The 22,860-nt window shown below is 48.4% G+C and overlaps 1 protein-coding gene across 1 annotated transcript in view; it reads left to right on the plus strand.

The window, feature by feature from the left end:
• Positions 1-213: 213 nt before the first annotated feature.
• The window catches only part of LOC144490212 (adenylate cyclase type 5-like), a gene marked incomplete at both ends in the record, with an annotated part of 36,781 nt that continues 14,134 nt past the window's right edge, over positions 214-22,860 (plus strand). Inside the window, 4 exons of the mRNA XM_078208007.1 lie at positions 214-330; positions 1,696-1,854; positions 2,492-2,667; positions 3,527-3,553. Of these exons, the coding sequence (XP_078064133.1) occupies positions 214-330; positions 1,696-1,854; positions 2,492-2,667; positions 3,527-3,553 (479 nt within the window). The remainder of the gene's footprint in view (positions 331-1,695; positions 1,855-2,491; positions 2,668-3,526; positions 3,554-22,860) is intronic.

Here is a 22,860-nt window from a genome sequence, read left to right on the forward strand (position 1 = left end):
GGGGAGAGGGTTGGGAGGGGGAGGATTGGCAGGGAGAGGGATGGGAGGGAGTGGATGGGAGGGGGAGGGATGGGAGGAGGAGGGGGTTGGGAGGGGGAGGGATGGGAGGGGGAGGGTTGGCAGGGAGAGGGATGGGAGGGAGTGGATGATGCTTGGGTCAGGAGGACACGGCTGTGCGGAGGTTAATGCCCCTCTCACTCACTCTGCCTGCAGCTGTTCCCCGTTCCTCTACAACACATTTCCAAGAAGATCGTGCAGTCACGGACGAACAGCACTCTGGTGGGGATTTTCACCATCGCCCTGATCTTTCTGGCATCTGTCGTTAACATGGTGAGTTCTGCGTCCTCGCAACCAGCACCCCCCCCAAACCAGCACCCCCCCCAAACCAGCACCCCCCCCAAACCAGCACCCCCCCCAAACCAGCACAGGACAGAGAGCCAGACCCAATGTCGGGGGGGGAGCTCCCTCTGCACTGTCCCCATCAAACACTCCCAGGACAGGTACAACACGGGGTTAGATACAGAGTAAAGCTCCCTCTACACTGTCCCCATCAAACACTCCCAGGACAGGTACAGCACGGGGTTAGATACAGAGTAAAGCTCCCTCTACACTGTCCCCATCAAACACTCCCAGGACAGGTACAACACGGGGTTAGATACAGAGTAAAGCTCCCTCTACACTGTCCCCATCAAACACTCCCAGGACAGGTACAGCACGGGGTTAGATACAGAGTAAAGCTCCCTCTACACTGTCCCCATCAAACACTCCCAGGACAGGTACAACACGGGGTTAGATACAGAGTAAAGCTCCCTCTACACTGTCCCCATCAAACACTCCCAGGACAGGTACAGCACGGGGTTAGATACAGAGTAAAGCTCCCTCTACACTGTCCCCCCCCATCAAACACTCCTAGGACAGGTACAGCACGGGGTTAGATACAGAGTAAAGCTCCCTCAACACTGTCCTCCCATCAAACACTCCCAGGACAGGTACAGCACGGGGTTAGATACAGAGTAAAGCTCCCTCTACACTGTCCCCCATCAAACACTCCCAGGACAGGTACAGCATGGGGTTAGATACAGAGTAAAGCTCCCTCTACACTGTCCCCCATCAAACACTCCCAGGACAGGTACAGCACGGGGTTAGATACAGAGTAAAGCTCCCTCTACACTGTCCCCCATCAAACACTCCCAGGACAGGTACAGCACGGGGTTAGATACAGAGTAAAGCTCCCTCTACACTGTCCCCCATCAAACACTCCCAGGACAGGGACAGCACGGGGTTAGATACAGAGTAAAGCTCCCTCTACACTGTCCCCATCAAACACTCCCAGGACAGGTACAGCACGGGGTTAGATACAGAGTAAAGCTCCCTCTACACTGTCCCCCCATCAAACACTCCCAGGACAGGTACAGCACGCGGTGAGATACAGAGTAAAGCTCCCTCTACACTGTCCCCCATCAAACACTCCCAGGACAGGTACAGCACAGGGTTAGATACAGAGTAAAGCCTCTACACTGTCCCCCATCAAACACTCCCAGGACAGGTACAGCACAGGGTTAGATACAGAGTAAAGCCTCTACACTGTCCCCCATCAAACACTCCCAGGACAGGTACAGCACGGGGTTAGATACAGAGTAAAGCTCCCTCTACACTGTCCCCCATCAAACACTCCCTGTCTCTCTGTCCCCACAGTTTGCCTGCAGCTCGGAGGACATTCGGGACTGTGTCTCGAGGGAACAAAACATCGCTGCCAGGATGGTCAATGCCTGTTACATCAAATCTCTCAATTACAGCCTTGGACAGGAACAAAGTCCCTGTGGAGGCAATTCCCTCTTCTGTAACTTTCCAGAGGTATGTCGGGGTTGCTGCGTCATCGTAATACTGAGGGTGGGTGAATTGTTCAGGGTAGAGCACTGTGGGAGGGTCAGTGCTGAGGGAGTGCCGCACTGTGGGAGGGTCAGTGCTGAGGGAGCGCCGCACTGTGGGAGGGTCAGTGCTGAGGGAGCGCCGCACTGTGGGAGGGTCGGTGCTGAGGGAGCGCCGCACTGTGGGAGGGTCAGTGCTGAGGGAGCGCCGCACTGTGGGAGGGTCAGTGCTGAGGGAGCGCCGCACTGTGGGGAGGGTCAGTGCTGAGGGAGCGCCGCACTGTGGGAGGGTCAGTGCTGAGGGAGCGCCGCACTGTGGGAGAGTCGGTGATGAGGGAGCGCCGCACTGTGGGAGCGCCGCACTGTGGGAGCGCCGCACTGTGGGAGCGCCGCACTGTGGGAGGGTCAGTGCTGAGGGAGCGCCGCACTGTGGGGAGGGTCAGTGCTGAGGGAGCGCCGCACTGTGGGAGGGTCAGTGCTGAGGGAGCGCCGCACTGTGGGAGGGTCAGTGCTGAGGGAGCGCCGCACTGTGGGAGGGTCAGTGCTGAGGGAGCGCCGCACTGTGGGAGGCTCCTGAAGTTAAGGAAGGATTCTTGTCTTATCGATTGGTTTTGTTTTTCCAGTATTTTACCTACAGTGTCCTGCTGACGTTACTCGCCTGCGCTGTGTTCTTGCAAATCAGCAGCATTGGAAAGCTAATACTGATGCTAATCATTGAAGTCACCTATATTATCCTGGTCGAGTGGCCAAAGGTCAAACTCTTCGACAACTTTGACCTCCTCGTCACGGCCAACGCTCTGTAAGTCCCGAAGCCAGATCTTCCAATCACTCTCTCTGCCTTTTCCCCCCCGCCTGATAGCGTCTCACAGGAGGAGGCCATTCAGCCCCTCTCTCTCCAGCCTGTTACACAGGAACAGGAGGAGGCCATTCAGCCCCTCTCCAGCCTGTTAGACAGGAACAGGAGACCATTCAGCCCCTCTCCAGCCTGTTACACAGAAACATGAGGAGGCCATTCAGCCCCTCTCTCTCCAGCCTGTTACACAGGAACAGGAGGAGGCCATTCAGCCCCTCTCTCTCCAGCCTGTTACACAGGAACAGGAGGAGGCCATTCAGCCCCTCTCTCTCCAGCCTGTTACACAGGAACAGGAGGAGGCCATTCAGCCCCTCTCTCTCCAGCCTGTTACACAGGAACAGGAGGAGGCCATTCAGCCCCTCTCTCTCCAGCCTGTTACACAGGAACAGGAGGAGGCCATTCAGCCCCTCTCTCTCCAGCCTGTTACACAGGAACATGAGGAGGCCATTCAGCCCCTCTCTCTCCAGCCTGTTACACAGGAACAGGAGGAGGCCATTCAGCCCCTCTCTCTCCAGCCTGTTACACAGGAACAGGAGGAGGCCATTCAGCCCCTCTCTCTCCAGCCTGTTACACAGGGACAGGAGGAGGCCATTCAGCCCCTCTCTCTCCAGCCTGTTACACCAGAAAATTCACTCACTCATTCACTCTGTCTCATACACACACACACATAAATACACAAACACTCATTGATTCTCACACACGTACCCACACATACTGACACGTGAACACAATTCTATATATATTTTTGGCTGAATGAGTTCTTTCCGATTTATGCATCCGATGTAATCTCTCTCTCTCTCTCTAGGGGAACCTACAATGAAACAGCCAGCTGGTGAGTGTTAATCTCATTGCTCTGACAGTGCGCTCTTGGCCGCAGCAGTTAACATACTTCATGGCATCGAGGGGTTCACACAGGGGTACGACAACACTTCTGAGAGGGTTAATACTGAGGGGGGAGTGTGTAACACGGGACAGCGCCTTAGAACTGAGAGTCCCCTACTGAGGGACAGTGTGTTATACGGGGGACAGTGTGTGTGAGAGAGTGTTATACTGAGGGACAGTGTGTGTGAGAGAGTGTTATACTGAGGGACAGTGTGTGTGAGAGAGTGTTATACTGAGGGACAGTGTGTGTGAGAGAGTGTTATACTGAGGGACAGTGTGTGTGAGAGAGAGTTATACTGAGGGACAGTGTGTGTGTGAGTGTTATACTGAGGGACAGTGTGTGTGAGAGAGTGTTATACTGAGGGACAGTGTATGAGAGTGTTATACTGAGGGACAGTGTGTGAGAGAGTGTTATACTGAGGGACAGTGTGTGTGAGAGAGTGTTATACTGAGGGACAGTGTGTGTGTGAGAGTGTTATACTGAGGGACAGTGTGTGAGAGAGTGTTATACTGAGGGACAGTGTGTGAGAGAGTGTTATACTGAGGGACAGTGTGTGTGAGAGAGTGTTATACTGAGGGACAGTGTGTGTGTGAGAGAGTGTTATACTGAGGGACAGTGTGTGTGAGAGAGTGTTATACTGAGGGACAGTGTGTGTGAGAGAGTGTTATACTGAGGGACAGTGTGTGTGTGAGAGTGTTATACTGAGGGACAGTGTGTGTGTGAGAGTGTTATACTGAGGGACAGTGTGTGTGAGAGAGTGTTATACTGAGGGACAGTGTGTGTGAGAGAGTGTTATACTGAGGGACAGTGTGTGTGAGAGAGTGTTATACTGAGGGACAGTGTGTGTGAGAGAGTGTTATACTGAGGGACAGTGTGTGTGAGAGAGTGTTATACTGAGGGACAGTGTGTGTGAGAGAGTGTTATACTGAGGGACAGTGTGTGTGTGAGAGTGTTATACTGAGGGACAGTGTGTGTGAGAGAGTGTTATACTGAGGGACAGTGTGTGTGAGAGAGTGTTATACTGAGGGACAGTGTGTGTGAGAGAGTGTTATACTGAGGGACAGTGTGTGTGAGAGAGTGTTATACTGAGGGACAGTGTGTGTGAGAGAGTGTTATACTGAGGGACAGTGTGTGTGAGAGAGTGTTATACTGAGGGACAGTGTGTGTGAGAGAGTGTTATACTGAGGGACAGTGTGTGTGTGAGAGTGTCATACTGAGGGACAGTGTCTGTGTGAGAGTGTTATACTGAGGGACAGTGTGTGAGAGAGTGTTATACTGAGGGACAGTGTGTGTGAGAGAGTGTTATACTGAGGGACAGTGTGTGTGAGAGAGTGTTATACTGAGGGACAGTGTGTGTGAGAGAGTGTTATACTGAGGGACAGTGTGTGTGTGAGTGTTATACTGAGGGACAGTGTGTGTGTGAGAGTGTTATACTGAGGGACAGTGTGTGTGTGAGAGTGTTATACTGAGGGACAGTATGTGTGAGAGAGTGTTATACTGAGGGACAGTGTGTGTGTGTGAGAGTGTTATACAGAGGGACAGTGTGTGTGAGAGAGTTATACTGAGGGACAGTGTGTGAGGGTCTTATACTGAGGGACAGTGTGTGTGAGAGAGAGTGTTATACTGAGGGACGGTGTGTGTGAGAGAGCGTCAGACTGAGGGACAGTGTGTGAGAGAGTGTTATACTGAGCGACAGTGTGTGAGAGTGTTATACTGAGGGACAGTGTGTGTGAGAGAGTGTTATACTGAGGGACAGTGTCTGTGTGAGAGTGTTATACTGAGGGACAGTGTGTGAGAGAGTGTTATACTGAGGGACAGTGTGTGTGAGAGAGTGTTATACTGAGGGACAGTGTGTGTGAGAGAGTGTTATACTGAGGGACAGTGTGTGTGAGAGAGTGTTATACTGAGGGACAGTGTGTGTGTGAGTGTTATACTGAGGGACAGTGTGTGTGTGAGAGTGTTATACTGAGGGACAGTGTGTGTGTGAGAGTGTTATACTGAGGGACAGTATGTGTGAGAGAGTGTTATACTGAGGGACAGTGTGTGTGTGTGAGAGTGTTATACAGAGGGACAGTGTGTGTGAGAGAGTTATACTGAGGGACAGTGTGTGAGGGTCTTATACTGAGGGACAGTGTGTGTGAGAGAGAGTGTTATACTGAGGGACAGTGTGTGTGAGAGAGAGTGTTATACTGAGGGACGGTGTGTGTGAGAGAGCGTCAGACTGAGGGACAGTGTGTGAGAGAGTGTTATACTGAGCGACAGTGTGTGAGAGTGTTATACTGAGGGACAGTGTGTGTGAGAGAGTGTTATACTGAGGGACAGTGTGTGTGAGAGTGTTATACTGAGGGACAGTGTGTGAGAGAGTGTTATACGGGGGACAGTGTGTGTGAGAGAGTGTTATACTGAGGGACAGTGTGTGTGAGAGAGTGTTATACTGAGGGACAGTGTGTGTGAGAGAGTGTTATACTGAGGGACAGTGTGTGTGAGAGAGTGTTATACTGAGGGACAGTGTGTGTGAGAGAGTGTTATACTGAGGGACAGTGTGTGTGTGAGAGTGTTATACTGAGGGACAGTGTGTGTGAGAGAGTGTTATACTGAGGGACAGTGTGTGTGAGAGAGAGTGTTATACTGAGGGACAGTGTGTGTGAGAGAGCGTCAGACTGAGGGACAGTGTGTGAGAGAGTGTTATACTGAGCGACAGTGTGTGAGAGTGTTATACTGAGGGACAGTGTGTGTGAGAGAGTGTTATACTGAGGGACAGTGTGTGTGAGAGAGTGTTATACTGAGGGACAGTGTGTGTGAGAGAGTGTTATACTGAGGGACAGTGTGTGTGAGAGAGTGTTATACTGAGGGACAGTGTGTGTGAGAGTGTTATACTGAGGGACAGTGTGTGAGAGAGTGTTATACGGGGGACAGTGTGTGTGAGAGAGTGTTATACTGAGGGACAGTGTGTGTGAGAGAGTGTTATACTGAGGGACAGTGTGTGTGAGAGAGTGTTATACTGAGGGACAGTGTGTGTGAGAGAGTGTTATACTGAGGGACAGTGTGTGTGAGAGAGTGTTATACTGAGGGACAGTGTGTGTGTGAGAGTGTTATACTGAGGGACAGTGTGTGTGAGAGAGTGTTATACTGAGGGACAGTGTGTGTGAGAGAGAGTGTTATACTGAGGGACAGTGTGTGTGAGAGAGCGTCAGACTGAGGGACAGTGTGTGAGAGAGTGTTATACTGAGCGACAGTGTGTGAGAGTGTTATACTGAGGGACAGTGTGTGTGAGAGAGTGTTATACTGAGGGACAGTGTGTGTGAGAGAGTGTTATACTGAGGGACAGTGTGTGTGAGAGAGTGTTATACTGAGGGACAGTGTGTGTGAGAGAGTGTTATACTGAGGGACAGTGTGTGTGTGAGAGTGTTATACTGAGGGACAGTGTGTGAGAGAGTGTTATACTGAGGGACAGTGTGTGTGAGAGAGTGTTATACTGAGGGACAGTGTGTGTGAGAGAGTGTTATACTGAGGGACAGTGTGTGTGTGAGAGAGTGTTATACTGAGGGACAGTGTGTGAGTGAGAGAGTGTTATACTGAGGCACAGTGTGTGTGAGAGAGAGTGTTATACTGAGGGACAGTGTGTGAGAGAGAGTGTTATACTGAGGGACAGTGTGTGTGAGAGAGTGTTATACTGAGGGACAGTGTGTGTGAGAGAGTGTTATACTGAGGGACAGTGTGTGTGAGAGGGTGTTATACTGAGGGACAGTGTGTGTGAGAGAGTGTTATACTGAGGGACAGTGTGTGTGTGAGAGTGTTATACTGAGGGACAGTGTGTGTGAGAGAGTGTTATACTGAGGGACAGTGTGTGTGAGAGAGTGTTATACTGAGGGACAGTGTGTGTGAGAGAGAGTGTTATACTGAGGGACAGTGTGTGTGAGAGAGCGTCAGACTGAGGGACAGTGTGTGAGAGAGTGTTATACTGAGCGACAGTGTGTGAGAGTGTTATACTGAGGGACAGTGTGTGTGAGAGAGTGTTATACTGAGGGACAGTGTGTGTGAGAGAGTGTTATACTGAGGGACAGTGTGTGTGAGAGAGTGTTATACTGAGGGACAGTGTGTGTGTGAGAGTGTTATACTGAGGGACAGTGTGTGTGAGAGAGTGTTATACTGAGGGACAGTGTGTGTGTGTGAGAGTGTTATACAGAGGGACAGTGTGTGTGAGAGAGTTATACTGAGGGACAGTGTGTGAGGGTCTTATACTGAGGGACAGTGTGTGTGAGAGAGAGTGTTATACTGAGGGACAGTGTGTGTGAGAGAGAGTGTTATACTGAGGGACAGTGTGTGTGAGAGAGTGTTATACTGAGGGACAGTGTGTGTGAGAGAGTGTTATACTGAGGGACAGTGTGTGTGTGAGAGAGTGTTATACTGAGGGACAGTGTGAGTGAGAGAGTGTTATACTGAGGCACAGTGTGTGTGAGAGAGAGTGTTATACTGAGGGACAGTGTGTGTGTGAGAGAGTGTTATACTGAGGGACAGCGTGTGTGAGAGAGTGTTATACTGAGGGACAGTGTGTGTGTGAGAGTGTTATACTGAGGGACAGTGTGAGAGAGTGTTATACTGAGGCACAGTGTGTGTGAGAGAGAGTGTTATACTGAGGGACAGTGTGTGTGTGAGAGAGTGTTATACTGAGGGACAGCGTGTGTGAGAGAGTGTTATACTGCGGGACAGTGTGTGTGTGAGAGAGTGTTATACTGAGGGACAGTGTGTGTGAGAGAGTGTTATACTGAGGGACAGTGTGTGTGTGAGAGAGTGTTATACTGAGGGACAGTGTGTGAGAGAGAGTGTTATACTGAGGGACAGTGTGTGTGAGAGAGTGTTATACTGAGGGACAGTGTGAGAGAGTGTTATACTGAGGGACAGTGTGTGTGTGAGAGAGTGTTATACTGAGGGACAGTGTGTGCAAGAGCGAGTGTTATACTGAGGGACAGTGTGTGAGAGTGTTATACTGAGGGACAGTGTGTGAGAGAGTGTTATACAGAGGGACAGTGTGTGTGAGAGTGTTATACTGAGGGACAGTGTGTGTGTGAGAGTGTTATACTGAGGGACAGTGTGTGAGAGAGAGAGTGTTATACTGAGGGACAGTGTGTGAGAGAGTGTTATACTGAGGGACAGTGTGTGTGAGTGTTATACTGAGGGACAGTGTGTGTGTGAGAGTGTTATACTGAGGGACAGTGTGTGTGTGAGAGAGAGTGTTATACTGAGGGACAGTGTGTGTGTGAGAGTGTTATACTGAGGGACAGTGTGTGAGGGAGAGAGTGTTATACTGAGGGACAGTGTGTGAGAGAGTGTTATACTGAGGGACAGTGTGTGTGAGTGTTATACTGAGGGACAGTGTGTGTGTGAGAGTGTTATACTGAGGGACAGTGTATGTGAGAGAGTGTTATACTGAGGGACAGTGTGTGAGAGAGAGTGTTATACTGAGGGACAGTGTGTGTGAGAGTGTTATACTGAGGGACAGTGTGTGTGTGAGAAAGTGTTATACTGAGGGACAGTGTGTGTGTGAGAGTGTTATACTGAGGGACAGTGTGTGTGTGAGTGTTATACTGAGGGACAGTGTGTGTGTGAGAGTGTTATACTGAGGGACAGTGTGTGTGAGAGAGTGTTATACTGAGGGACAGTGTGTGTGTGTGAGAGTGTTATACTGAGGGACAGTGTGTGTGTGAGAGTGTTATACTGAGGGACAGTGTGTGAGAGTGTTATACTGAGGGACAGTGTGTGTGAGAGAGTGTTATACTGAGGGACAGTGTGTGTGTGAGAGAGTGTTATACTGAGGGACAGTGTGTGTGTGTGAGAGTGTTATACTGAGGGACAGTGTGTGAGAGTGTTATACTGAGGGACAGTGTGTGTGTGAGAGTGTTATACTGAGGGACAGTGTGTGTGAGAGAGTGTTATACTGAGGGACAGTGTGTGTGTGAGAGTGTTATACTGAGGGACAGTGTGTGTGAGAGAGTGTTATACTGAGGGACGGTGTGTGTGTGAGAGAGTGTTATACTGAGGGACGATGTGTGTGAGAGAGAGTGTTATACTGAGGGACAGTGTGTGTGAGAGAGTGTTATACTGAGGGACAGTGTGTGAGAGAGAGAGAGTGTTATACTGAGGGACAGTGTGTGAGAGAGTGTTATACTGAGGGACAGTGTGTGAGAGTGTTATACTGAGGGACAGTGTGTGTGTGTGTTATACTGAGGGACAGTGTGTGTGAGAGAGTGTTATACTGAGGGACAGTGTGTGAGAGTGTTATACTGAGGGACAGTGTGTGAGAGAGAGTGTTATACTGAGGGACAGTGTGTGTGTGAGTGTTATACTGAGGGACAGTGTGTGAGAGTGTTATACTGAGGGACAGTGTGTGTGTGAGAGAGAGAGTTATACTGAGGGACAGTGTGTGTGTGAGTGTTATACTGAGGGACAGTGTGTGTGAGAGAGTGTTATACTGAGGGACAGTGTGTGTGTGTGAGAGTGTTATACTGAGGGACAGTGTGTGTGAGAGAGTGTTATACTGAGGGACAGTGTGTGTGTGTGAGAGTGTTATACTGAGGGACAGTGTGTGTGTGAGAGTGTTATACTGAGGGACAGTGTGTGTGTGAGAGTGTTATACTGAGGGACAGTGTGTGTGTGAGTGTTATACTGAGGGACAGTGTGTGTGTGTGAGAGTGTTATACTGAGGGACAGTGTGTGTGTGAGAGTGTTATACTGAGGGACAGTGTGTGTGTGAGTGTTATACTGAGGGACAGTGTGTGTGTGTGAGAGTGTTATACTGAGGGACAGTGTGTGTGTGAGAGTGTTATACTGAGGGACAGTGTGTGTGAGAGAGTGTTATACTGAGGGACAGTGTGTGTGTGTGAGAGTGTTATACTGAGGGACAGTGTGTGTGAGAGAGTGTTATACTGAGTGACAGTGTGTGTGAGAGAGTGTTATACTGAGGGACAGTGTGTGTGAGAGAGTGTTATACTGAGGGACAGTGTGTGTGTGAGAGAGTGTTATACTGAGGGACAGTGTGTGTGAGAGAGTGTTATACTGAGGGACAGTGTGTGTGAGAGAGAGAGGTATACTGAGGGACAGTGTGTGTGTGAGAGTGTTATACTGAGGGACAGTGTGTGAGAGAGTGTTATACTGAGGGACAGTGTGTGTGAGTGTTATACTGAGGGACAGTGTGTGTGAGTGTTATACTGAGGGACAGTGTGTGAGAGAGAGAGTTATACTGAGGGACAGTGTGTGTGAGAGAGAGAGGTATACTGAGGGACAGTGTGTGTGAGAGAGAGTTATACTGAGGGACAGTGTGTGAGAGAGTGTTATACTGAGGGACAGTGTGTGTGAGTGTTATACTGAGGGACAGTGTGTGTGAGAGAGAGAGTTATACTGAGGGACAGTGTGTGAGAGTGTTATATTGAGGGACAGTGTGTGAGAGAGTTATACTGAGGGACAGTGTGTGTGAGAGAGTGTTATACTGAGGGACAGTGTGTGAGAGAGTGTTATACTGAGGGACAGTGTGTGTGAGTGTTATACTGAGGGACAGTGTGTGTGAGTGTTATACTGAGGGACAGTGTGTGAGAGAGAGAGTTATACTGAGGGACAGTGTGTGTGAGAGAGAGAGGTATACTGAGGGACAGTGTGTGTGAGAGAGAGTTATACTGAGGGACAGTGTGTGAGAGAGTGTTATACTGAGGGACAGTGTGTGTGAGTGTTATACTGAGGGACAGTGTGTGTGAGAGAGAGAGTTATACTGAGGGACAGTGTGTGAGAGTGTTATATTGAGGGACAGTGTGTGAGAGAGTTATACTGAGGGACAGTGTGTGTGAGAGAGTGTTATACTGAGGGACAGTGTGTGAGAGAGTGTTATACTGAGGGACAGTGTGTGTGTGAGAGAGAGAGTTATACTGAGGGACAGTGTGTGTGAGAGAGTGTTATACTGAGGGACAGTGTGTGTGTGTGAGAGTGTTATACTGAGGGACAGTGTGTGTGTGAGAGTGTTATACTGAGGGACAGTGTGTGTGAGAGAGTGTTATACTGAGGGACAGTGTGTGTGTGTGAGAGTGTTATACAGAGGGACAGTGTGTGTGAGAGAGTTATACTGAGGGACAGTGTGTGAGGGTCTTATACTGAGGGACAGTGTGTGTGAGAGAGAGTGTTATACTGAGGGACAGTGTGTGTGAGAGAGAGTGTTATACTGAGGGACGGTGTGTGTGAGAGAGCGTCAGACTGAGGGACAGTGTGTGAGAGAGTGTTATACTGAGCGACAGTGTGTGAGAGTGTTATACTGAGGGACAGTGTGTGTGAGAGAGTGTTATACTGAGGGACAGTGTGTGTGAGAGAGTGTTATACTGAGGGACAGTGTGTGTGAGAGAGTGTTATACTGAGGGACAGTGTGTGTGAGAGAGTGTTATACTGAGGGACAGTGTGTGTGTGAGAGTGTCATACTGAGGGACAGTGTCTGTGTGAGAGTGTTATACTGAGGGACAGTGTGTGAGAGAGTGTTATACTGAGGGACAGTGTGTGTGAGAGAGTGTTATACTGAGGGACAGTGTGTGTGAGAGAGTGTTATACTGAGGGACAGTGTGTGTGAGAGAGTGTTATACTGAGGGACAGTGTGTGTGAGAGAGTGTTATACTGAGGGACAGTGTGTGTGTGAGAGAGTGTTATACTGAGGGACAGTGTGTGTGAGAGAGTGTTATACTGAGGCACAGTGTGTGTGAGAGAGAGTGTTATACTGAGGGACAGTGTGTGTGTGAGAGAGTGTTATACTGAGGGACAGCGTGTGTGAGAGAGTGTTATACTGAGGGACAGTGTGTGTGTGAGAGTGTTATACTGAGGGACAGTGTGTGTGTGAGAGAGTGTTATACTGAGGGACAGTGTGTGTGTGAGAGAGTGTTATACTGAGGGACAGTGTGTGAGAGAGAGTGTTATACTGAGGGACAGTGTGTGTGAGAGAGTGTTATACTGAGGGACAGTGTGTGAGAGTGTTATACTGAGGGACAGTGTGTGAGAGAGAGTGTTATACTGAGGGACAGTGTGTGTGTGAGTGTTATACTGAGGGATAGTGTGTGAGAGTGTTATACTGAGGGACAGTGTGTGTGTGAGAGAGAGAGTTATACTGAGGGACAGTGTGTGTGTGAGTGTTATACTGAGGGACAGTGTGTGTGAGAGAGTGTTATACTGAGGGACAGTGTGTGTGTGTGAGAGTGTTATACTGAGGGACAGTGTGTGTGAGAGAGTGTTATACTGAGGGACAGTGTGTGTGTGTGAGAGTGTTATACTGAGGGACAGTGTGTGTGTGAGAGTGTTATACTGAGGGACAGTGTGTGTGTGAGAGTGTTATACTGAGGGACAGTGTGTGTGTGAGTGTTATACTGAGGGACAGTGTGTGTGTGTGAGAGTGTTATACTGAGGGACAGTGTGTGTGTGAGAGTGTTATACTGAGGGACAGTGTGTGTGTGAGAGTTATACTGAGGGACAGTGTGTGTGTGTGAGAGTGTTATACTGAGGGACAGTGTGTGTGTGAGAGTGTTATACTGAGGGACAGTGTGTGTGAGAGAGTGTTATACTGAGGGACAGTGTGTGTGTGTGAGAGTGTTATACTGAGGGACAGTGTGTGTGAGAGAGTGTTATACTGAGTGACAGTGTGTGTGAGAGAGTGTTATACTGAGGGACAGTGTGTGTGAGAGAGTGTTATACTGAGGGACAGTGTGTGTGTGAGAGAGTGTTATACTGAGGGACAGTGTGTGTGAGAGAGTGTTATACTGAGGGACAGTGTGTGTGAGAGAGAGAGGTATACTGAGGGACAGTGTGTGTGTGAGAGTGTTATACTGAGGGACAGTGTGTGAGAGAGTGTTATACTGAGGGACAGTGTGTGTGAGTGTTATACTGAGGGACAGTGTGTGTGAGTGTTATACTGAGGGACAGTGTGTGAGAGAGAGAGTTATACTGAGGGACAGTGTGTGTGAGAGAGAGAGGTATACTGAGGGACAGTGTGTGTGAGAGAGAGTTATACTGAGGGACAGTGTGTGAGAGAGTGTTATACTGAGGGACAGTGTGTGTGAGTGTTATACTGAGGGACAGTGTGTGTGAGAGAGAGAGTTATACTGAGGGACAGTGTGTGAGAGTGTTATATTGAGGGACAGTGTGTGAGAGAGTTATACTGAGGGACAGTGTGTGTGAGAGAGTGTTATACTGAGGGACAGTGTGTGAGAGAGTGTTATACTGAGGGACAGTGTGTGTGAGTGTTATACTGAGGGACAGTGTGTGTGTGAGAGAGAGAGTTATACTGAGGGACAGTGTGTGTGAGAGAGTGTTATACTGAGGGACAGTGTGTGTGTGTGAGAGTGTTATACTGAGGGACAGTGTGTGTGTGAGAATACAGGGAAAAGATGGTTTTAAGAGATATTATAGGGAAAGATGTTGTTATAGAGTAGATATAGGGAAAGATGGAGGTAGAGAGAGTGATGATGTGGTATATACTGAGGGACAGTGTGTGAGGGTCTTATACTGAGGGACAGTGTGTGTGGAGAGAGAGTGTTATACTGAGGGACAGTGTGTGTGAGAGAGAGTGTTATACTGAGGGACGGTGTGTGTGAGAGAGCGTCAGACTGAGGGACAGTGTGTGAGAGAGTGTTATACTGAGCGACAGTGTGTGAGAGTGTTATACTGAGGGACAGTGTGTGTGAGAGAGTGTTATACTGAGGGACAGTGTGTGTGAGAGAGTGTTATACTGAGGGACAGTGTGTGTGAGAGAGTGTTATACTGAGGGACAGTGTGTGTGAGAGAGTGTTATACTGAGGGACAGTGTGTGTGTGAGAGTGTCATACTGAGGGACAGTGTCTGTGTGAGAGTGTTATACTGAGGGACAGTGTGTGAGAGAGTGTTATACTGAGGGACAGTGTGTGTGAGAGAGTGTTATACTGAGGGACAGTGTGTGTGAGAGAGTGTTATACTGAGGGACAGTGTGTGTGAGAGAGTGTTATACTGAGGGACAGTGTGTGTGAGAGAGTGTTATACTGAGGGACAGTGTGTGTGTGAGAGAGTGTTATACTGAGGGACAGTGTGTGAGTGAGAGAGTGTTATACTGAGGCACAGTGTGTGTGAGAGAGAGTGTTATACTGAGGGACAGTGTGTGTGTGAGAGAGTGTTATACTGAGGGACAGCGTGTGTGAGAGAGTGTTATACTGAGGGACAGTGTGTGTGTGAGAGTGTTATACTGAGGGACAGTGTGTGTGTGAGAGAGTGTTATACTGAGGGACAGTGTGTGTGTGAGAGAGTGTTATACTGAGGGACAGTGTGTGAGAGAGAGTGTTATACTGAGGGACAGTGTGTGTGAGAGAGTGTTATACTGAGGGACAGTGTGAGAGAGTGTTATACTGAGGGACAGTGTGTGTGTGAGAGCTTGTTATACTGAGGGACAGTGTGTGTAAGAGCGAGTGTTATACTGAGGGACAGTGTGTGAGAGTGTTATACTGAGGGACAGTGTGTGAGAGAGTGTTATACTGAGGGACAGTGTGTGTGAGAGTGTTATACTGAGGGACAGTGTGTGTGTGAGAGTGTTATACTGAGGGACAGTGTGTGAGAGAGAGAGTGTTATACTGAGGGACAGTGTGTGAGAGAGTGTTATACTGAGGGACAGTGTGTGTGAGTGTTATACTGAGGGACAGTGTGTGTGTGAGAGTGTTATACTGAGGGACAGTGTGTGTGTGAGAGAGAGTGTTATACTGAGGGACAGTGTGTGAGGGAGAGAGTGTTATACTGAGGGACAGTGTGTGTGTGAGAGTGTTATACTGAGGGACAGTGTGTGAGGGAGAGAGTGTTATACTGAGGGACAGTGTGTGAGAGAGTGTTATACTGAGGGACAGTGTGTGTGAGTGTTATACTGAGGGACAGTGTGTGTGTGAGAGTGTTATACTGAGGGACAGTGTATGTGAGAGAGTGTTATACTGAGGGACAGTGTGTGAGAGAGAGTGTTATACTGAGGGACAGTGTGTGTGAGAGAGTGTTATACTGAGGGACAGTGTGTGTGAGAGTGTTATACTGAGGGACAGTGTGTGTGTGAGAAAGTGTTATACTGAGGGACAGTGTGTGTGTGAGAGTGTTATACTGAGGGACAGTGTGTGTGTGAGAGTGTTATACTGAGGGACAGTGTGTGTGTGAGTGTTATACTGAGGGACAGTGTGTGTGTGTGAGAGTGTTATACTGAGGGACAGTGTGTGTGAGAGAGTGTTATACTGAGGGACAGTGTGTGTGTGTGAGAGTGTTATACTGAGGGACAGTGTGTGTGAGAGAGTGTTATACTGAGGGACAGTGTGTGTGTGAGAGTGTTATACTGAGGGACAGTGTGTGTGAGAGAGAGAGTTATACTGAGGGACAGTGTGTGTGTGAGAGTGTTATACTGAGGGACAGTGTGTGTGAGAGAGTGTTATACTGAGGGACGGTGTGTGTGTGAGAGAGTGTTATACTGAGGGACGGTGTGTGTGAGAGAGAGTGTTATACTGAGGGACAGTGTGTGTGAGAGAGTGTTATACTGAGGGACAGTGTGTGAGAGAGAGAGTGTTATACTGAGGGACAGTGTGTGAGAGAGTGTTATACTGAGGGACAGTGTGTGAGAGTGTTATACTGAGGGACAGTGTGTGTGTGTGTTATACTGAGGGACAGTGTGTGAGAGAGTGTTATACTGAGGGACAGTGTGTGTGAGAGAGTGTTATACTGAGGGACAGTGTGAGAGTGTTATACTGAGGGACAGTGTGTGAGAGAGAGTGTTATACTGAGGGACAGTGTGTGTGTGAGTGTTATACTGAGGGACAGTGTGTGAGAGTGTTATACTGAGGGACAGTGTGTGTGAGAGAGAGTTATACTGAGGGACAGTGTGTGTGTGAGTGTTATACTGAGGGACAGTGTGTGAGAGTGTTATACTGAGGGACAGTGTGTGTGTGAGAGTGTTATACTGAGGGACAGTGTGTGTGAGAGAGAGAGTTATACTGAGGGACAGTGTGTGTGTGAGTGTTATACTGAGGGACAGTGTGTGTGAGAGAGTGTTATACTGAGGGACAGTGTGTGTGTGTGAGAGTGTTATACTGAGGGACAGTGTGTGTGAGAGAGTGTTATACTGAGGGACAGTGTGTGTGTGTGAGAGTGTTATACTGAGGGACAGTGTGTGTGTGAGAGTGTTATACTGAGGGACAGTGTGTGTGTGAGAGTGTTATACTGAGGGACAGTGTGTGTGTGAGTGTTATACCGAGGGACAGTGTGTGTGTGTGAGAGTGTTATACTGAGGGACAGTGTGTGTGTGAGAGTGTTATACTGAGGGACAGTGTGTGTGTGAGTGTTATACTGAGGGACAGTGTGTGTGTGTGAGAGTGTTATACTGAGGGACAGTGTGTGTGTGAGAGTGTTATACTGAGGGACAGTGTGTGTGTGTGAGAGTGTTATACTGAGGGACAGTGTGTGTGAGAGAGTGTTATACTGAGGGACAGTGTGTGTGTGAGAGTGTTATACTGAGGGACAGTGTGTGAGAGAGTGTTATACTGAGGGACAGTGTGTATGAGTGTTATACTGAGGGACAGTGTGTGTGAGTGTTATACTGAGGGACAGTGTGTGTGAGAGAGTGTTATACTGAGGGACAGTGTGTGTGAGAGAGAGAGTTATACTGAGGGACAGTGTGTGTGAGAGAGAGAGTTATACTGAGGGACAGTGTGTGTGAGAGAGAGAGTTATACTGAGGGACAGTGTGTGAGAGAGTGTTATACTGAGGGACAGTGTGTGTGAGTGTTATACTGAGGGACAGTGTGTGTGAGAGAGAGAGTTATACTGAGGGACAGTGTGTGAGAGTGTTATATTGAGGGACAGTGTGTGAGAGAGTTATACTGAGGGACAGTGTGTGTGAGAGAGTGTTATACTGAGGGACAGTGTGTGAGAGAGTGTTATACTGAGGGACAGTGTGTGTGAGTGTTATACTGAGGGACAGTGTGTGTGAGAGAGAGAGTTATACTGAGGGACAGTGTGTGTGAGAGAGTGTTATACTGAGGGACAGTGTGTGAGAGAGTTATACTGAGGGACAGTGTGTGTGAGAGAGTGTTATACTGAGGGACAGTGTGTGAGAGAGTGTTATACTGAGGGACAGTGTGTGTGAGTGTTATACTGAGGGACAGTGTGTGTGAGAGAGTGTTATACTGAGGGACAGTGTGTGAGAGAGAGTGTTATACTGAGGGACAGTGTGTGTGAGTGTTATACTGAGGGACAGTGTGTGTGAGAGTGTTATACTGAGGGACAGTGTGTGTGAGAGAGTGTTATACTGAGGGACAGTGTGTGTGAGTGTTATACTGAGGGACAGTGTGTGTGAGTGTTATACTGAGGGACAGTGTGTGTGAGAGTGTTATACTGAGGGACAGTGTGTGTGAGAGAGTGTTATACTGAGGGACAGTGTGTGAGAGAGAGTGTTATACTGAGGGACAGTGTGTGTGAGTGTTATACTGAGGGACAGTGTGTGTGAGAGTGTTATACTGAGGGACAGTGTGTGTGAGAGAGTGTTATACTGAGGGACAGTGTGTGTGAGTGTTATACTGAGGGACAGTGTGTGTGAGAGAGTGTTATACTGAGGGACAGTGTGTGTGTGAGAGTGTTATACTGAGGGACAGTGTGTGTGAGAGAGAGTTATACTGAGGGACAGTGTGTGTGTGAGAGTGTTATACTGAGGGACAGTGTGTGAGAGAGTGTTATACTGAGGGACAGTGTGTATGAGTGTTATACTGAGGGACAGTGTGTGTGAGTGTTATACTGAGGGACAGTGTGTGTGAGAGAGTGTTATACTGAGGGACAGTGTGTGTGAGAGAGAGAGTTATACTGAGGGACAGTGTGTGTGAGAGAGAGAGTTATACTGAGGGACAGTGTGTGTGAGAGAGAGAGTTATACTGAGGGACAGTGTGTGTGAGAGAGTGTTATACTGAGGGACAGTGTGTGTGTGAGAGAGTGTTATACTGAGGGACAGTGTGTGTGTGAGAGAGTGTTATACTGAGGGACAGTGTGTGAGAGAGAGTGTTATACTGAGGGACAGTGTGTGTGAGAGAGTGTTATACTGAGGGACAGTGTGAGAGAGTGTTATACTGAGGGACAGTGTGTGTGTGAGAGAGTGTTATACTGAGGGACAGTGTGTGTAAGAGCGAGTGTTATACTGAGGGACAGTGTGTGAGAGTGTTATACTGAGGGACAGTGTGTGAGAGAGTGTTATACTGAGGGACAGTGTGTGTGAGAGTGTTATACTGAGGGACAGTGTGTGTGTGAGAGTGTTATACTGAGGGACAGTGTGTGAGAGAGAGAGTGTTATACTGAGGGACAGTGTGTGAGAGAGTGTTATACTGAGGGACAGTGTGTGTGAGTGTTATACTGAGGGACAGTGTGTGTGTGAGAGTGTTATACTGAGGGACAGTGTATGTGAGAGAGTGTTATACTGAGGGACAGTGTGTGAGAGAGAGTGTTATACTGAGGGACAGTGTGTGTGAGAGAGTGTTATACTGAGGGACAGTGTGTGTGAGAGTGTTATACTGAGGGACAGTGTGTGTGTGAGAAAGTGTTATACTGAGGGACAGTGTGTGTGTGAGAGTGTTATACTGAGGGACAGTGTGTGTGTGAGAGTGTTATACTGAGGGACAGTGTGTGTGTGAGTGTTATACTGAGGGACAGTGTGTGTGTGTGAGAGTGTTATACTGAGGGACAGTGTGTGTGAGAGAGTGTTATACTGAGGGACAGTGTGTGTGTGTGAGAGTGTTATACTGAGGGACAGTGTGTGTGAGAGAGTGTTATACTGAGGGACAGTGTGTGTGTGAGAGTGTTATACTGAGGGACAGTGTGTGTGAGAGAGAGAGTTATACTGAGGGACAGTGTGTGTGTGAGAGTGTTATACTGAGGGACAGTGTGTGTGAGAGAGTGTTATACTGAGGGACGGTGTGTGTGTGAGAGAGTGTTATACTGAGGGACGGTGTGTGTGAGAGAGAGTGTTATACTGAGGGACAGTGTGTGTGAGAGAGTGTTATACTGAGGGACAGTGTGTGAGAGAGAGAGTGTTATACTGAGGGACAGTGTGTGAGAGAGTGTTATACTGAAGGACAGTGTGTGAGAGTGTTATACTGAGGGACAGTGTGTGTGTGTGTTATACTGAGGGACAGTGTGTGAGAGAGTGTTATACTGAGGGACAGTGTGTGTGAGAGAGTGTTATACTGAGGGACAGTGTGTGAGAGTGTTATACTGAGGGACAGTGTGTGAGAGAGAGTGTTATACTGAGGGACAGTGTGTGTGTGAGTGTTATACTGAGGGACAGTGTGTGAGAGTGTTATACTGAGGGACAGTGTGTGTGAGAGAGAGTTATACTGAGGGACAGTGTGTGTGTGAGTGTTATACTGAGGGACAGTGTGTGAGAGTGTTATACTGAGGGACAGTGTGTGTGTGAGAGTGTTATACTGAGGGACAGTGTGTGTGAGAGAGAGAGTTATACTGAGGGACAGTGTGTGTGTGAGTGTTATACTGAGGGACAGTGTGTGTGAGAGAGTGTTATACTGAGGGACAGTGTGTGTGTGTGAGAGTGTTATACTGAGGGACAGTGTGTGTGAGAGAGTGTTATACTGAGGGACAGTGTGTGTGTGTGAGAGTGTTATACTGAGGGACAGTGTGTGTGTGAGAGTGTTATACTGAGGGACAGTGTGTGTGTGAGAGTGTTATACTGAGGGACAGTGTGTGTGTGAGTGTTATACCGAGGGACAGTGTGTGTGTGTGAGAGTGTTATACTGAGGGACAGTGTGTGTGTGAGAGTGTTATACTGAGGGACAGTGTGTGTGTGAGTGTTATACTGAGGGACAGTGTGTGTGTGTGAGAGTGTTATACTGAGGGACAGTGTGTGTGTGAGAGTGTTATACTGAGGGACAGTGTGTGTGTGTGAGAGTGTTATACTGAGGGACAGTGTGTGTGAGAGAGTGTTATACTGAGGGACAGTGTGTGTGTGAGAGTGTTATACTGAGGGACAGTGTGTGAGAGAGTGTTATACTGAGGGACAGTGTGTATGAGTGTTATACTGAGGGACAGTGTGTGTGAGTGTTATACTGAGGGACAGTGTGTGTGAGAGAGTGTTATACTGAGGGACAGTGTGTGTGAGAGAGAGAGTTATACTGAGGGACAGTGTGTGTGAGAGAGAGAGTTATACTGAGGGACAGTGTGTGTGAGAGAGAGAGTTATACTGAGGGACAGTGTGTGAGAGAGTGTTATACTGAGGGACAGTGTGTGTGAGTGTTATACTGAGGGACAGTGTGTGTGAGAGAGAGAGTTATACTGAGGGACAGTGTGTGAGAGTGTTATATTGAGGGACAGTGTGTGAGAGAGTTATACTGAGGGACAGTGTGTGTGAGAGAGTGTTATACTGAGGGACAGTGTGTGAGAGAGTGTTATACTGAGGGACAGTGTGTGTGAGTGTTATACTGAGGGACAGTGTGTGTGAGAGAGAGAGTTATACTGAGGGACAGTGTGTGTGAGAGAGTGTTATACTGAGGGACAGTGTGTGAGAGAGTTATACTGAGGGACAGTGTGTGTGAGAGAGTGTTATACTGAGGGACAGTGTGTGAGAGAGTGTTATACTGAGGGACAGTGTGTGTGAGTGTTATACTGAGGGACAGTGTGTGTGAGAGAGTGTTATACTGAGGGACAGTGTGTGAGAGAGAGTGTTATACTGAGGGACAGTGTGTGTGAGTGTTATACTGAGGGACAGTGTGTGTGAGAGTGTTATACTGAGGGACAGTGTGTGTGAGAGAGTGTTATACTGAGGGACAGTGTGTGTGAGTGTTATACTGAGGGACAGTGTGTGTGAGTGTTATACTGAGGGACAGTGTGTGTGAGAGTGTTATACTGAGGGACAGTGTGTGTGAGAGAGTGTTATACTGAGGGACAGTGTGTGAGAGAGAGTGTTATACTGAGGGACAGTGTGTGTGAGTGTTATACTGAGGGACAGTGTGTGTGAGAGTGTTATACTGAGGGACAGTGTGTGTGAGAGAGTGTTATACTGAGGGACAGTGTGTGTGAGTGTTATACTGAGGGACAGTGTGTGTGAGAGAGTGTTATACTGAGGGACAGTGTGTGTGTGAGAGTGTTATACTGAGGGACAGTGTGTGTGAGAGAGAGTTATACTGAGGGACAGTGTGTGTGTGAGAGTGTTATACTGAGGGACAGTGTGTGAGAGAGTTATACTGAGGGACAGTGTGTGAGAGAGAGAGTGTTATACGGGGGACAGTGTGTGTGTGAGTGTTATACTGAGGGACAGTGTGTGTGAGAGAGTTATACTGAGGGACAGTGTGTGTGTGAGAGTGTTATACTGAGGGACAGTGTGTGAGAGAGAGTGTTATACTGAGGGACAGTGTGTGTGTGAGTGTTATACTGAGGGACAGTGTGTGTGAGAGAGTTATACTGAGGGACAGTGTGTGTGTGAGAGTGTTATACTGAGGGACAGTGTGTGAGAGAGAGAGTGTTATACGGGGGACAGTGTGTGTGTGAGAGTGTTATACTGAGGGACAGTGTGTGTGTGAGAGAGTGTTATACTGAGGGACAGTGTGTGAGAGTGTTCTACTGAGGGACAGTGTGTGAGAGAGTTATACTGAGGGACAGTGTGTGAGAGAGTTATACTGAGGGACAGTGTGTGTGAGAGAGTGTTATACTGAGGGACAGTGTGTGAGAGAGTGTTATACTGAGGGACGGTGTGTGTGAGAGAGAGAGTTATACTGAGGGACAGTGTGTGTGTGAGAGTGTTATACTGAGGGACAGTGTGTGTGTGAGAGTGTTATACTGAGGGACAGTGTGTGTGTGAGTGTTATACCGAGGGACAGTGTGTGTGTGTGAGAGTGTTATACTGAGGGACAGTGTGTGTGTGAGAGTGTTATACTGAGGGACAGTGTGTGTGTGAGTGTTATACTGAGGGACAGTGTGTGTGTGTGAGAGTGTTATACTGAGGGACAGTGTGTGTGTGAGAGTGTTATACTGAGGGACAGTGTGTGTGTGTGAGAGTGTTATACTGAGGGACAGTGTGTGTGAGAGAGTGTTATACTGAGGGACAGTGTGTGTGTGAGAGTGTTATACTGAGGGACAGTGTGTGAGAGAGTGTTATACTGAGGGACAGTGTGTATGAGTGTTATACTGAGGGACAGTGTGTGTGAGTGTTATACTGAGGGACAGTGTGTGTGAGAGAGTGTTATACTGAGGGACAGTGTGTGTGAG

Source organism: Mustelus asterias, unplaced genomic scaffold, assembly GCF_964213995.1.
Source record: "Mustelus asterias unplaced genomic scaffold, sMusAst1.hap1.1 HAP1_SCAFFOLD_3021, whole genome shotgun sequence".
NCBI classification, from domain to species: domain Eukaryota; kingdom Metazoa; phylum Chordata; class Chondrichthyes; order Carcharhiniformes; family Triakidae; genus Mustelus; species Mustelus asterias.